Raw genomic sequence first — 11,999 nt, forward strand, 5'->3', positions numbered from 1 at the left:
AGGAGGCGCCCCAAGACGCCCAAACGTCGTTGCAGGTAAGTCTGGTGGTGTTTAGGCCAACCTCATGGGTTTTTCTCCTCAGGTGATCTCTGAAGTCTTGTTTGGTTGCAGCACCCTCTTCCTTCTGTGGCACATACATACCAACCCTCTAGCCCACCTCACTCCCTCACAGCTTACAGGGACATTTCAGCCTCAGCAGGAACACCTCTGATTCCCCTTTCACACCTCCATTAAATCTCCCCCTCCTTCACAAGCACATAAACTGTCACCCTCTCACCGCCTCCCCCTTGTACCTCTTTTCAGCCACACCATTCCTCCCAAAAAGTCAGCCAAACATACCTCCCTTTTGCTTTTCTCTTCACTTTAGTATCTTCTAAGTGCATTTTGGTACCTTCTAAAAGTGCTAGCAAGCGTTTGACAGGAAAGTCTCCAAGTTTCTCCCATTCTGTTCTCAGATGTGAGGGATGCAATCCTGTCATCCCCAGCCCCTCAGAATACCTTTTGTTCTTTTTAATCTCTTTGGAGATATAAACACCAAGCTACTTCTATGGCTCTAAAGTACCACTGTCAGCTCAGGAAAAAAAAAACGAACAAACAAACAAACAATGTACAGGTTGGTATAGGCAGGCAACAGCCTAAAGGGCAAATACCTCACACCCAAACAACCCACTGATCTGAACCTGTTTCTTGAGACTCTTTTTGTGGCCTTGTAGTTCCTTCCCCTCTCACACAGGACAGGATTTGGTCACTTAAGAGAAGTGCAGGCCCTCCATTGTAGGACTGGACATGCAGCCATGAGAGATGTGCACAACCACATCCAGGCAAGAAAATGGCCACTGCAAAGCCCTATCCATAACCCAAGGAGTATTAGTCATGTGGTGGAAGTGGGCTGCACTTCAGTCATTTTTTTTTTTTAACAGTCTTGAATGACTGAACATAATAACAATAAAAGAGTTAAGCATTAACTTGCCATTACTTACCCTGTAAATAGTAGTGTGACTGCCTCCCTTTGTGGTCTGACTGCTGCGGAAAGTTCAGAGCGGTTTTACTCAGTCAACATCCACACATAAATTTGGTACGTTAAGATGCATAATGAATAGTGCAAAAATACTAAAATGCTACAGCATAAAAAAAAAATCTAAAAAACCCTTGCAGACTCAGCTGTACACCAATTTACTGGGGATAAATGGCACATGGATTATGAGAAATGAGCCAGAACTAACAAAACCAAGAATTACAATTATAGTGTCAGTTAACCTTGACTGGCTGTGGACATGGTTGGGAAGGCAGGAAAGGGTAGGGCTGTCTTGGGAAAGAAAAAGTGAAGACCTGGCTGGCTGTAGGAAGTGGAGTAAGGAGGCATCTCCTGGCAGTCCTGGGGAGCTGCCCAGGATGGTGTATTCTGAGTAAGTCGGTATTTTCCAGAGACTCATGGACATTTCTCTTTCACCTGCACCCTTCTAGGAAGTCTGAGGTGTGGCAAATGTGAAGGGCTGCTGCTTGTCCTCAGAGAAGCTGGAAAACCTTCCCAGGAGATGTGATGAGCTGACCGAGCTCTCACACAACACCTGGGTAAGTTTCAGCAACAGTTACTGAAAGGGTTGGGTACACCTCCGAGCACTTTGCTGTGTTCTTACTCAAAGGACTAGTGGGCATTGAAGGCTCAGAGAACTTTTCCCTTCATCCCAGCTGGGCTTGGACGAGAGCCCCAAAGAACACACAGTAACCCAATATTGTGAAATTATGAAATGTGTTAAGAGAACACTTACTTTCTGAGTATGGAAAGAGGCTGGCGTGTGGTATTTGCTGCTGTAGGGGGACAGGAATGTCCGCTTCATTCCATGATTACAGGGTATGGAGCAGCAAGTTAACGCTTAACTATGCGATCATAACGTTATTCAATCCCTCAAGATTGTTTAAAAAAAAATAATACAGTGGAAAAAACTTGGAGCGGTTTTATTACTTGACACGGATTCGCCGCCTCTCGGGACGAGAAGCTGGGCGCTCTCCACAGCGCGGGGCTGCCCGGGCGGGTCGCTCGCCTTACGCATTCTGCGTACCGCGCTCCGCGGAGTGCGATCGGGCGGGCCGCTCGCCGTACGCACTTTGCGTGGCGCGCTGGGCGTGCGCGGCGCGTGCGCGGTGCCGAGGCGGCGGCCATGAAGGTGGCGGTGGCCGGGTGCTGCCATGGCGCCCTGGACAAGCTGTACGAGACGCTGGAGCTGCTGCAGCGGCGGCACGGCGTGCGGCCCGACCTGCTGCTCTGCTGCGGAGACTTCCAGGCCGTGCGCAACGAGGCGGACTTGCGCTGCATGGCCGTGCCGGCCAAGTATCGCCACATGCAGAGCTTCTATCGGTGAGCGCGGCGCGGCCCGGCCCGGCTCGGCCAGACCCGGCCCAACCCGGCCCCGCCGCCGCAGCTGTCGTGTCCCCGCAGGTACTACTCCGGTGAGAAGAAGGCTCCGGTCCTCACCGTCTTCATCGGCGGCAACCACGAGGCTTCCAACCACCTGCAGGAGCTGCCCTACGGCGGCTGGGTGGCGCCCAACATCTACTACCTGGGTAGGCGCGGCCGGCTCCCGGCCCGGTTCCCTGCCCTGTCCCCTTCCCCGGCCCCGCCGTGACGAGGCGCGCTCCCCTCTGCCCTAGGTTACGCGGGCGTCGTGCGGTTCCGCGGCGTGAGGATCGGCGGCATCTCGGGCATCTTCAAGTCGCACGACTACCGGAAAGGTACGGCATGGCGGGAGGGGGGCGCCGTGCCCTGGCTGCACCTCCTGCTGTCTTCTGAACCGACTGATGCTGGAAACCCCTCTTGGGTTAACGCAGGGGAGGGTCTGGAGGTGGCCCGTGTAGCTGCCTGGCAGCCGTAGCAGGAAGCAGCAGTGTGCCTTTTCAATGCTGTGGCTGGAACAATCTTGATTTTTCCATGGTAGTGTCCTTCTAGCGTGCAGCACAAGACTGTTCAGTTTTCCGTGTGTAAAACAGTTGATTTATAAGTGTGATACTGTACAGACAGACTGGCCAGAACTGAGGCTTAGTGTCAGTAAGTCTTGAGATTTGTTCCCCTCAATTTTTCATGTGTGTGTTCAGGAGCTCGTCCTTGGTGGAAGAGTCACCATCAGTGGCCAGAGACTTGATCATAAATGATGCCAGGTGTCAGCAGACACATAACTTAGTCTTTCTCGTTCATCAACATATATCCTTCAGAGAAGCTTTGGAGATGGCTTTCAATCTGCAAAGTATTGAATAGTTGTTGGGAACACTTGATTCCATTTAATACCTATCAGTATTAATTATTTTTTTTTTGTTACCAAGTAAACCAGTTGCATGTCTGGATATTGCTTGCAGTAGATGAGACTTTCAGTAGTTAGCATTACCATCAAAGAAGTAACTTTATTTTGCGTTGCTGCTAGCCTTCTGCTTGTTCCTGTCTACCTTCCATTCTCGGGCTGTGCCAGTACGTTTGCATATCTAACCATGATACCAACTGGCTGAAGTAGGTAGCTATGTTGCATGGCTGTGCAGCAAACAGCTCTATGTGGTGGCACGTGGCTGTGCAGTGTTACTGTGGAGGTAAGGGATAGGGGGAGGCAAGGAGGGCTGTTATCTTACCTGAGCAACACAAAATCTCAGTCAGGAATGACGTACTTAAGCTTTTCTGGCAAAAAGTACTTGTTTCAGACAGGGCCTGGGTTTTAAGAGTTAAAGTAAAACTTTGAGCAATGTTGTTGTTTTTTTTTTCTTCCCCTATAACTGGTTTTCTGTATTCTCTGTAATCATAAAGAAAAAAAAGATAGAATGGAAGGAACGTTCGGTTTTGTAGACATTTTTACAACATATTTGCCTCACATAAAAACTAACAGCTTGTCAGCGTAAGCCCCCCGTAAAGGAAATGCAGCATCTCCTTCAATTACTGGCAGCCTTGTACGTGGTATTGCTTTAGATGTCTCTGACTCCAAGAAGCCAGCTTGCAAACAGCGTTAGGAGGGACCCATTGATTCAGGCACCTACTCTTTTCTCAATGTTTCAGGTCACTTTGAATGTCCACCGTACAACCAGCAAACAATTAGAAGTGCTTACCATGTGAGGAACATCGAGGTCTTCAAACTCAAGCAGGTTAGCAAAATTATTATTTCTTAAACAGTGATGTTTTTAATTAATTTAAAAATGAGATGTTAAAGCTGTCCTGAACAGTGCACTACTAGACAGCAAATCATGCCAGCAAATCTTAGCTAATCTTGACAAGCCATTTCATGCAGGCTGTGATTTCACTACTGTACTTGATGAGTGTCTCCTTAATGCTTTGTGTAGAAGGGCAAATTTGATCTGCATCGGGCATAATTGGGAGATTTTGTTTGTTAGATTGGATAAAGTTCAGAGGATGACAGGTACTCCAGCCGTACACCTCTGTTCCAGCTTTAGGAAGATGCATGCTTGTCTAACCTTGTCTAACGTGCAGTCAAAGTTTACAAATGCAAATTGAATTATCTGAATGAGATGATCCCAAAAGGCTGCGGTTGAAGTATTCTTCACCCCACAGCTTGAAATGTAAAGGACAGATTAACTTTGTTTTTGACCCATGTCCTACACCCTGCTTTGTCACAAGAGCTACTCTGTTTGGCTGAGGTTGTGGTGTGAACAGATGTATTTATAAACATCTTGTGAATGATTATTCAGGTTGCCACTGGGGACTCAAGTGTTTAGATACAGGGATGCTGAATATGGGACAAAGGTTTCTGCCCTTATAAAGGATCTGATGCATTTCCCTGAGTTTATTACCAGACTTCGGTTTTGTTCTGATACAGCTGATGGAGATGAATTGAGCATTGAACCAAGCTGTACTTATGATGTTGACTAGGCTTCTCAGGGGTGCTTTCTTTGAGGAGGAATATTGTGCTTAGCCGTTCCATTATCCCTTCTGAACAAAGATTTTGAAAATTCACGAGGAAGATGACTGATAGTGTGTAGAGAACTTGCTCTATAGTTGTAACTTTAAGTCTTCTCCTGGCTGCCTTATGCTTCCTGTGACGAAGCACACCGCCTTCCTCTGACAGCACTGCCTCTTACAAGGCAGTATACATAAAACACAGCTGACAGACCCAAGAAAGTGTAGTACAATCCATGGAGAATGCTTCACAGTAGTCAGAATGGACTACTACCGTTTGACAACTTCAAAGGCCATCTGAAAGATGTACTCATTGCTCTAGAAAGGGAGGTTACTGGTCACAGCTAGCTCTGTATCTGATCTGAAGTAGAACACGATGCGTTATGCATGTTCTGTCTTGTGATGTGCAATTTTGAAACTTTTATCATATGTTTGATTTATACCATATGCTTTTTTGGCATGATAGTTAAAGCGCCCAATGGACATATTTATGTCACATGACTGGCCAAGGAGCATATACCACTATGGAAACAAGAAGCAGCTTCTTAAAATGAAATCCTTCTTCCGTCAAGAAGTGGAGAGCAACACCTTAGGAAGCCCTGCTGCTTCAGAGCTGCTGCAGCACCTGAAACCCACTTACTGGTTCTCAGCACATCTCCACGTGAAGTTTGCAGCTTTCATGCAACACCAGGTAAAAGGGAATAAAACCAAGAGCGTATGCTTCCCAAGGATGTTTCAGAATTCTAGTGCAGGTAGTCATGTCCAGAAAAGCAGCTTCTTAATGTGAATTTGCTTAGAAATTAAAATTCCGCTTAAGCCCCAAAATCTTAAGTGGTCTTAAGACCACTGCCTTATGGAAGTTAGAGAAGTTACAAATCAGTGGTGGCACCACCTCATCTTCAGGGACAGCATGAAATAGGTGAAGTTGCTGCACTTGAAGCTTCTTAATTTTAATTTTACAGAAAAGCACCCTTTTCCCCTGCTTTACTGGGGAAGGATACAGCTTCAAAAGAGTGATAGAGAAGCAAATAAGCAGACTGGTTAACCTGGGACGGGAGGATACCTTTACTAAGGCTTGGCAGGTGAAATTGGCTGCCTAGGTAAAGACAAAAAAAAGTCCCTGTAGGTTGAAACTTCTCTTCCTTAATTTGAATTTTTGCTGAAAGTGGTGTGACATGCTGTTCTAATTCGCAATTCATTAGATGTTAGAAGGTAACTCTAGACATTTTGGACTCAAGTCTGCTTCTTCTCTTAAAGTTTTTCTTTTGGCATCAAGGCTAGGTATGTTCAGCTGCCTTGGTTGAAGCAGACCTGTGTCTCTTGCTTTATCTTGTTCTCAGTGTCCAACTTTTTGTTAGACATTTGCTAAAGTCTGTCCTCTCTCTCTCTCTCCATCCCTTTCTAATAATCCTGTTCTGCTTCTCTATTTCAGAAACCATTTTAATGTAAATTGTGTTTTTAAGTCTCTACGTAACTTGTGTAGAATTCTGTAATTTCATAGAAATGCTAATGACTGTTAACATCTTGTGTTTCCTAGACAAACTCCAAAGAAGAGCTACCAAAAGCAACAAAATTTTTGGCTTTGGATAAATGTCTGCCTCACAGAGACTTCCTGCAGGTGATGACCATGTGCAGCAGGTTACCTGATAGCAAGCTGTTCAGATGCAGTCAAACATCTCAGTAGTCTTACTTTAAAGTAGCTGTTATTTGTCTTAAAGGGAAGATGGTTCGTTATCTGTCTTTAGGATGTGTGGTGGGATCCAATTGCCCTAGCTACCTTTGAAGATGAGAGTCTGATGATGGGCTTTTGCTATGCAGAAGTCCATGGGGGTGCTAGTCTGCACCTAAAATCCCATAGGAAAACTGGACTGCAGTAATAACTGCCTCCAGCAGTGTGGTCGTCCACCTGTGCTTAGCTCTATTTTACACTACATTAGAATGTTGAATTCCTTTTATGGATTATTTAAAACCAGAGCTGACTGGTGCAGCTTGGCTAATCCAAATTGCTTGATTGAGGTTAGTGTCACAGAAGACAAAGTGACTTGGGTTTCAATCGGTCAGCTGCTGAAAGTGTTCTTAAGAACTATCGATGCTAATCTCATTCTGTGCTAAGAATGTCCATAGAAAAACTTGTCGATTCTTCATGATTTTTGGCTTAGAAGAAGGTATGAATTTAAGAGTAAGCAAATTGTTTTCTAAGTTGTGTAACTGTCCAGTAGCTGGAAGTAGGGAGAGGACGGTGCTCTGATTTTGAGTTGCTATAAGCTAAAATACAGAAGTGTTACAGGAGAGCCTGCTTTAGTTGCCGATCGTCCACTTACCTCCTTACTGCTGTAGGCTTCTCTGTAGGACTGCCATGAGAGGGTGTTTGAGGCTATTAGCTTAGCATACTTCAGACTTAATTACAACTCTGTACCATGAAAACAGCACTTAACACCAGAAAACAATTAAAGTTTGAAGAGAAATATCTCACCTAATCTGTTTTATGGTTTTATTTTCTTTGTTTTGTTTGCTTGTTTTGAACAGATAATAGATGTAGAGCATGATCCTGCTGCAGGTGACTCACTGGAGTACGATGCTGAGTGGATTGCAGTCCTTAAGGCCACCAACAGTCTCATTAATGTGACTCAGAGCTTGTGGAATATGCCTGATAATAACGGCCTCCATGCAAAGTAAGTATCATGCAAAGTAGAGAGTAAAACATGATTTAGCTTGGCTGGAAGTGTACTGACGTTTTATAGCTGTGTTTCCTATCTTATCCTTTACAGCTGGGTTTCTCTATTCTGCAGCCTCTAATGTCTGTAGGACTTGCTAAATGTTTTGGAAAACAAAGGGGATGATAAAAGCTGTGCTGCAGAGCTTACAGTTTCTTTACTGCTCTGTGCAGGCAGTTAGTTTTCTTTGGCAGACTTGGATAACACCATTCAAGGGGCAAAAAATACATGGTGACTAGTCTTCTTGTCAGTCACTGTGAGACTGAAAATCAGGCTTCCAGGCTATACCGGGTAGGTTGGCATCGTGTGCAGACCCTTGGTGTGCAGAGCAGAATCTCAGTATTGACCAAAGGTAAAATGCTTGGAGGGAGGGGGGAAGCTGAGAAATTGCCTGTTGTAAGACGGATTTGTTACTGATGTTCTAAAGTGTACATTTGCAGTGGGAACAGAAAATACCTTTTGACTAGCTGCACTTTTGTTAACTTTATGAACTTATTTAGGTGGGATTACAGTGTAACAGAAGAAGCCATCAAGGAGGTGTTAGAAGAGCTGAATCATAACCTCAAAATTCCTTGCAACTTCACCTTGACGGCTGCTTGTTATGATCCCAGCAAGCCCCAAAAAAACATGGAACCAGTTCATACCATCAATCCCCAGACCACTGAGTTTTGTGCCCAGTTTGGCCTCACTGACATCAATGATAGGATCCAGCAAGTTAAAGAAGAGGGCTCAGTACGAGAATATGAGGAGGAGGAGGAAGAGGAAGAGATGGACAGTACTGGGTCAGCAGAGGAACCCAGTGAATATAATACAGATAATTCTGGACTTTCATCCATTAATCCCGATGAAATAATGCTGGATGATGAAGGAGGTGATGAAGACTTGAGTACGTGTTCTGTAGATCCTTCCCCTGATCATCCTCCTGAATTTTCTGCAAGTTTTTCTGACATCAGGATCATGCCAGATTCCATGGCAGTATCATCTGACGATGCTATGGACTCCAATAATGAGGAACTGGAGAAATCTGGCGTGAGTAAGCAGGCAGAAGAGAAGAGCTTGAATGAGAGACCTTTAAAGCGCATTGGTGGTAATGAAAATGGGAACACAGGCATTAAAAAAATCAAGAGACGGAATCAAGCCATCTATGCTGCAGAGGATGAAGATAAAACAGAGTAACACTTACATGTTGCATAACTAAGTTATCTCCCTACCCCTTTGTGTAGAGGTGGTGAGAACTATGGTGAACTACTCATGCTTTTAACATTATTTGATCTTACACTACTTTCTTGAGGTGAAGAGGCTCTATGCATCTCTTTCAGGGAAGAATATTTAGTTTGATTAAATATCTAAGCCAGAAGCAAGGTTTTCCAATTCCAACAAAGTGCTTTGTCAAAGGACTTAAAGCCCATGTATAATCAGTTGATTTTGCTGAGGTTCTTGGTTATGAGTGTATATATACTATGTATCTTGAGCTGTACTGCTATTCAAGAATCACCGTGCTGGTTTAACAGGAAAAGAACTCTTGAACTATAACTCAAGTCAAAGTGAGAGGATGCCTGACTTATGAGGCTGAACTATTTGATTTTATTGCTTTTGTCTTGTTTTATACTGAACTTTTAATACAAAATAGCATATGCAATAACTGCGTGAACTAAATTTGAGAGTAGAATTCCCAGGATAACAAAACAGCAATAGAAGAGTGAGGATTTTTTTTTCTGCTGACATTCATACCATAGAAAAGCTTCGTGGTCATAAACAAAACAATGTGTATTGTCTAGTATTGGCTTTTACTGTTTTGGTACAGAACCAAGTCCCTTAATTTGAGGCATGATGGTTTTATGAGGACCATGCAAGAGAACATCTCTGTTCTTAAAAACTCACTTGTGTGCTGTTTCTTAGAAGTTGAGAACCATATCGTAAAATTAAAACGCATCTGTTTGCGATGAACAGCTTTCTAAACGTGGACGTCATCACTGTCTCAATTCTCACTAATTAAGGCTGTGTTGTATTTTCATGCAAGGTGACTGATGCTTCAGACAACAATGCTTACCATCATCTTTAGTCTACCTTTTCACCTGATGCATCTTTTCAGTAGGATGTAAATTCCTAATTCTTACAGCTCAGTCTGGAATTTTCCAGTACCTTCATAGGCTTTACCTATGGCTGGGCAGCTCCTGTTCTCCTTCGGATCTTCTTGGAAGGTTTTTTTATTCTTCTTACTCTTCTTCAGTTTTCCCTGAATTAGCAAACGTATCATGCTCGTTTTGGCCTAGAATGCTGTGAGGATAACAAAACTTACCGAATTAATGAAAACGAGTGTTTTTAAGTTCCATGGCATCTCATTAGACTCATTAGCCTTACAGTCAGCTTCTACTGGTGTTCTGTGCTGAGCTTTCAGAATCAGAGAAGGAATTCCTTATGACTGTGCCGCCCTTGAGATAAGCAGTAGTTCCCGTGTGCTTTTACTCATCTAAGGCCTGAGCGCTATGGAGAAGAAAGCATTCCTACAGGAAAAGAGAACTGAACAGGGAGCAATAAGTCAAAATAGACTTGTGAGTTGTAGCAGGGAAATGCTTCAACTTCTGTCTTTAAAATCAGTCAAATTCTGGGATTCACCTTGGTTTCTCTCCTGCCAGCAGGTCACTATGCAAACTAAATGCATATAAGTATTCAAGAACTGGCATATGTCAAAATTAATGCTCTCCATGGTTCAGATTAACGGCTTTATATTGGTGTGCTGATACCATTAACATCCTGGGTTTCTTTTTTTTATTTTTCCTTTCCCAGAGGACAGTATCTTGTTAACTAAATGATTAGTTGGACCCTGTTAATATTCCTGTATATCTCTGTGCCTGCTCATCTGTCAGCAAACTCACCAAAGAGGACTGTGGTAAGATGTGATTAAGAATTGGGAGAGCTTGGTGTAACCCCTAGGTTATCTAAAACACCTGTTAAGGTGGCCTCGGTTACTGAAAATAGTTCAGTATCTTTAAGGGTCTTGGGTCTGCAATGTTAAAACCTTTAATCATGCCTGCATTTCCTCACGATCTGAAGAGTATCATGGTAATAAAGTATTTCCTCTGTACCATCAAAAAGATGCGATTTTAAGTATAAAATATGGTATGAACTTGAAAAGTCACTCAAATCTGTGTGGTGTTCAGCTGTCAAATTCTATGTGGCGTGGAAGATGTCGGTTACACTTAATGTATGTTTTTGTCTGATTTCATATGTTTTTAAAGCAAATTGTTTTGTTGTGTCCTCTACTTTCTGATACGTTTTGGCTTTCTAGAAAGGAGACTGCCAAGATGGAATACTGATTTTTAGAATCTTTAGATGTGTTTTCATTTTTTAATGAAGAATGTCAGCATCCATTGAGTGGATTGTGGATATAAATATACTTTTTTTTTTTGAGTATGAGCCATGTGTGATTATATAGACTCATTGTGCCCTTTCTTGCAGTTGCTGGACCTCTTTGCAGTTTGAAGAATCCATCTCCATTGTATTCTCATCTACTATGGATTTTCTGTCTCAGCAAGATCCTGTTACATGTAAAGTCAGTTGCAGCTCTGAACTTGTGCTTCTTTAGTTAAGACCAAGTACTCCAAAAAGTATGTAAAAAGTTAGGAAAAGCTGACAAATTTAATCAGTTTTGGATCCTAAGATCCAGAATCCTTTAAAGGTAATTTTAGAGTTGTTGAAAAATTTCAGTGTTGGTGAGAAACATCTGGAAAAGGTTGCTTTGTCAGACCTGGTACATTTATACTCACAAACTGGTCAGTAGCTGAGACTTGCGCTTCTTGTAGATAAAAGCATTAACATTTTGGGGCAGTGCTTGAGAACATTGTTCACTTGTTTTATTCCAGGGGATTTTGTTCAGACTGCGCTAGTAACCTCCTCAAAAAACAAACTAAGAAGAGGGACGTAGCTTTTACAAAAGCAAATAAATTATTTTCTAAAAATTAAGGATAATCCCCAACTTGTGCTCCTGTTATCCTCTGCAAGATCCTTGGCAGCTGCCAACCCCGCGTTTACCTCTTCATAGCAAAAGCTGCAAAGGAGCTGTGACCGGTGGCGTTCCTACCATCCCCTTACCACAAATGCTGTCCCCGGTAAGCTGCAGCAACCCCGGGCCTCCAGCTGTGCGCCACCGGGGTCCTGCTACCCCGGCGCTACATCTTCCAAAAATGTGCAAAAAGGGGGGTTTAGGGAACAAACAAACAAACAAAACAAAACCCAAACACCTCGCTAAGAGCACCAGGGACGCTGCCCGCCGAGCTGGGGGCGCTCCGGGCCCGCTCCCCGCTGGCGTCTGGGGCCGGCAGCGCCGCCAGGGGCCGCCCTCAGCCCGGCGCCGCACGCGGGGCGCTTGGGCAGGGCCGGGGCCCGGCGAGGCTGCGCCG

General features: G+C 44.0%; 2 protein-coding genes across 2 annotated transcripts in view; one reads left to right on the forward strand and one right to left on the reverse strand.

Annotated features, from left to right (window-relative positions):
- PPP2R3A (protein phosphatase 2 regulatory subunit B''alpha) overlaps positions 1-1,932 on the reverse strand; it is a 55,726-nt gene extending 53,794 nt beyond the window's left edge. The window contains exon 1 of the mRNA XM_084529210.1: positions 1,770-1,932. The gene's annotated coding sequence lies outside the window, so the exon portion shown is untranslated. The remainder of the gene's footprint in view (positions 1-1,769) is intronic.
- An 87-nt stretch (positions 1,933-2,019) lies between these two features.
- Positions 2,020-9,558, forward strand: DBR1 (debranching RNA lariats 1). Its single transcript, XM_084529229.1, has 8 exons — positions 2,020-2,356; positions 2,438-2,562; positions 2,650-2,730; positions 4,031-4,116; positions 5,352-5,576; positions 6,423-6,503; positions 7,412-7,557; positions 8,100-9,558. The coding sequence occupies exons 1-8, from the start codon at positions 2,160-2,162 to the stop codon at positions 8,773-8,775; spliced, it is 1,617 nt and encodes a 538-aa protein (XP_084385355.1). The 5' UTR covers positions 2,020-2,159; the 3' UTR covers positions 8,776-9,558.
- The last annotated feature ends 2,441 nt before the right edge of the window (positions 9,559-11,999 follow it).

Source organism: Aythya ferina, assembly GCF_964211825.1.
Source record: "Aythya ferina genome assembly, chromosome: 9".
Lineage (NCBI taxonomy): Eukaryota > Metazoa > Chordata > Aves > Anseriformes > Anatidae > Aythya > Aythya ferina.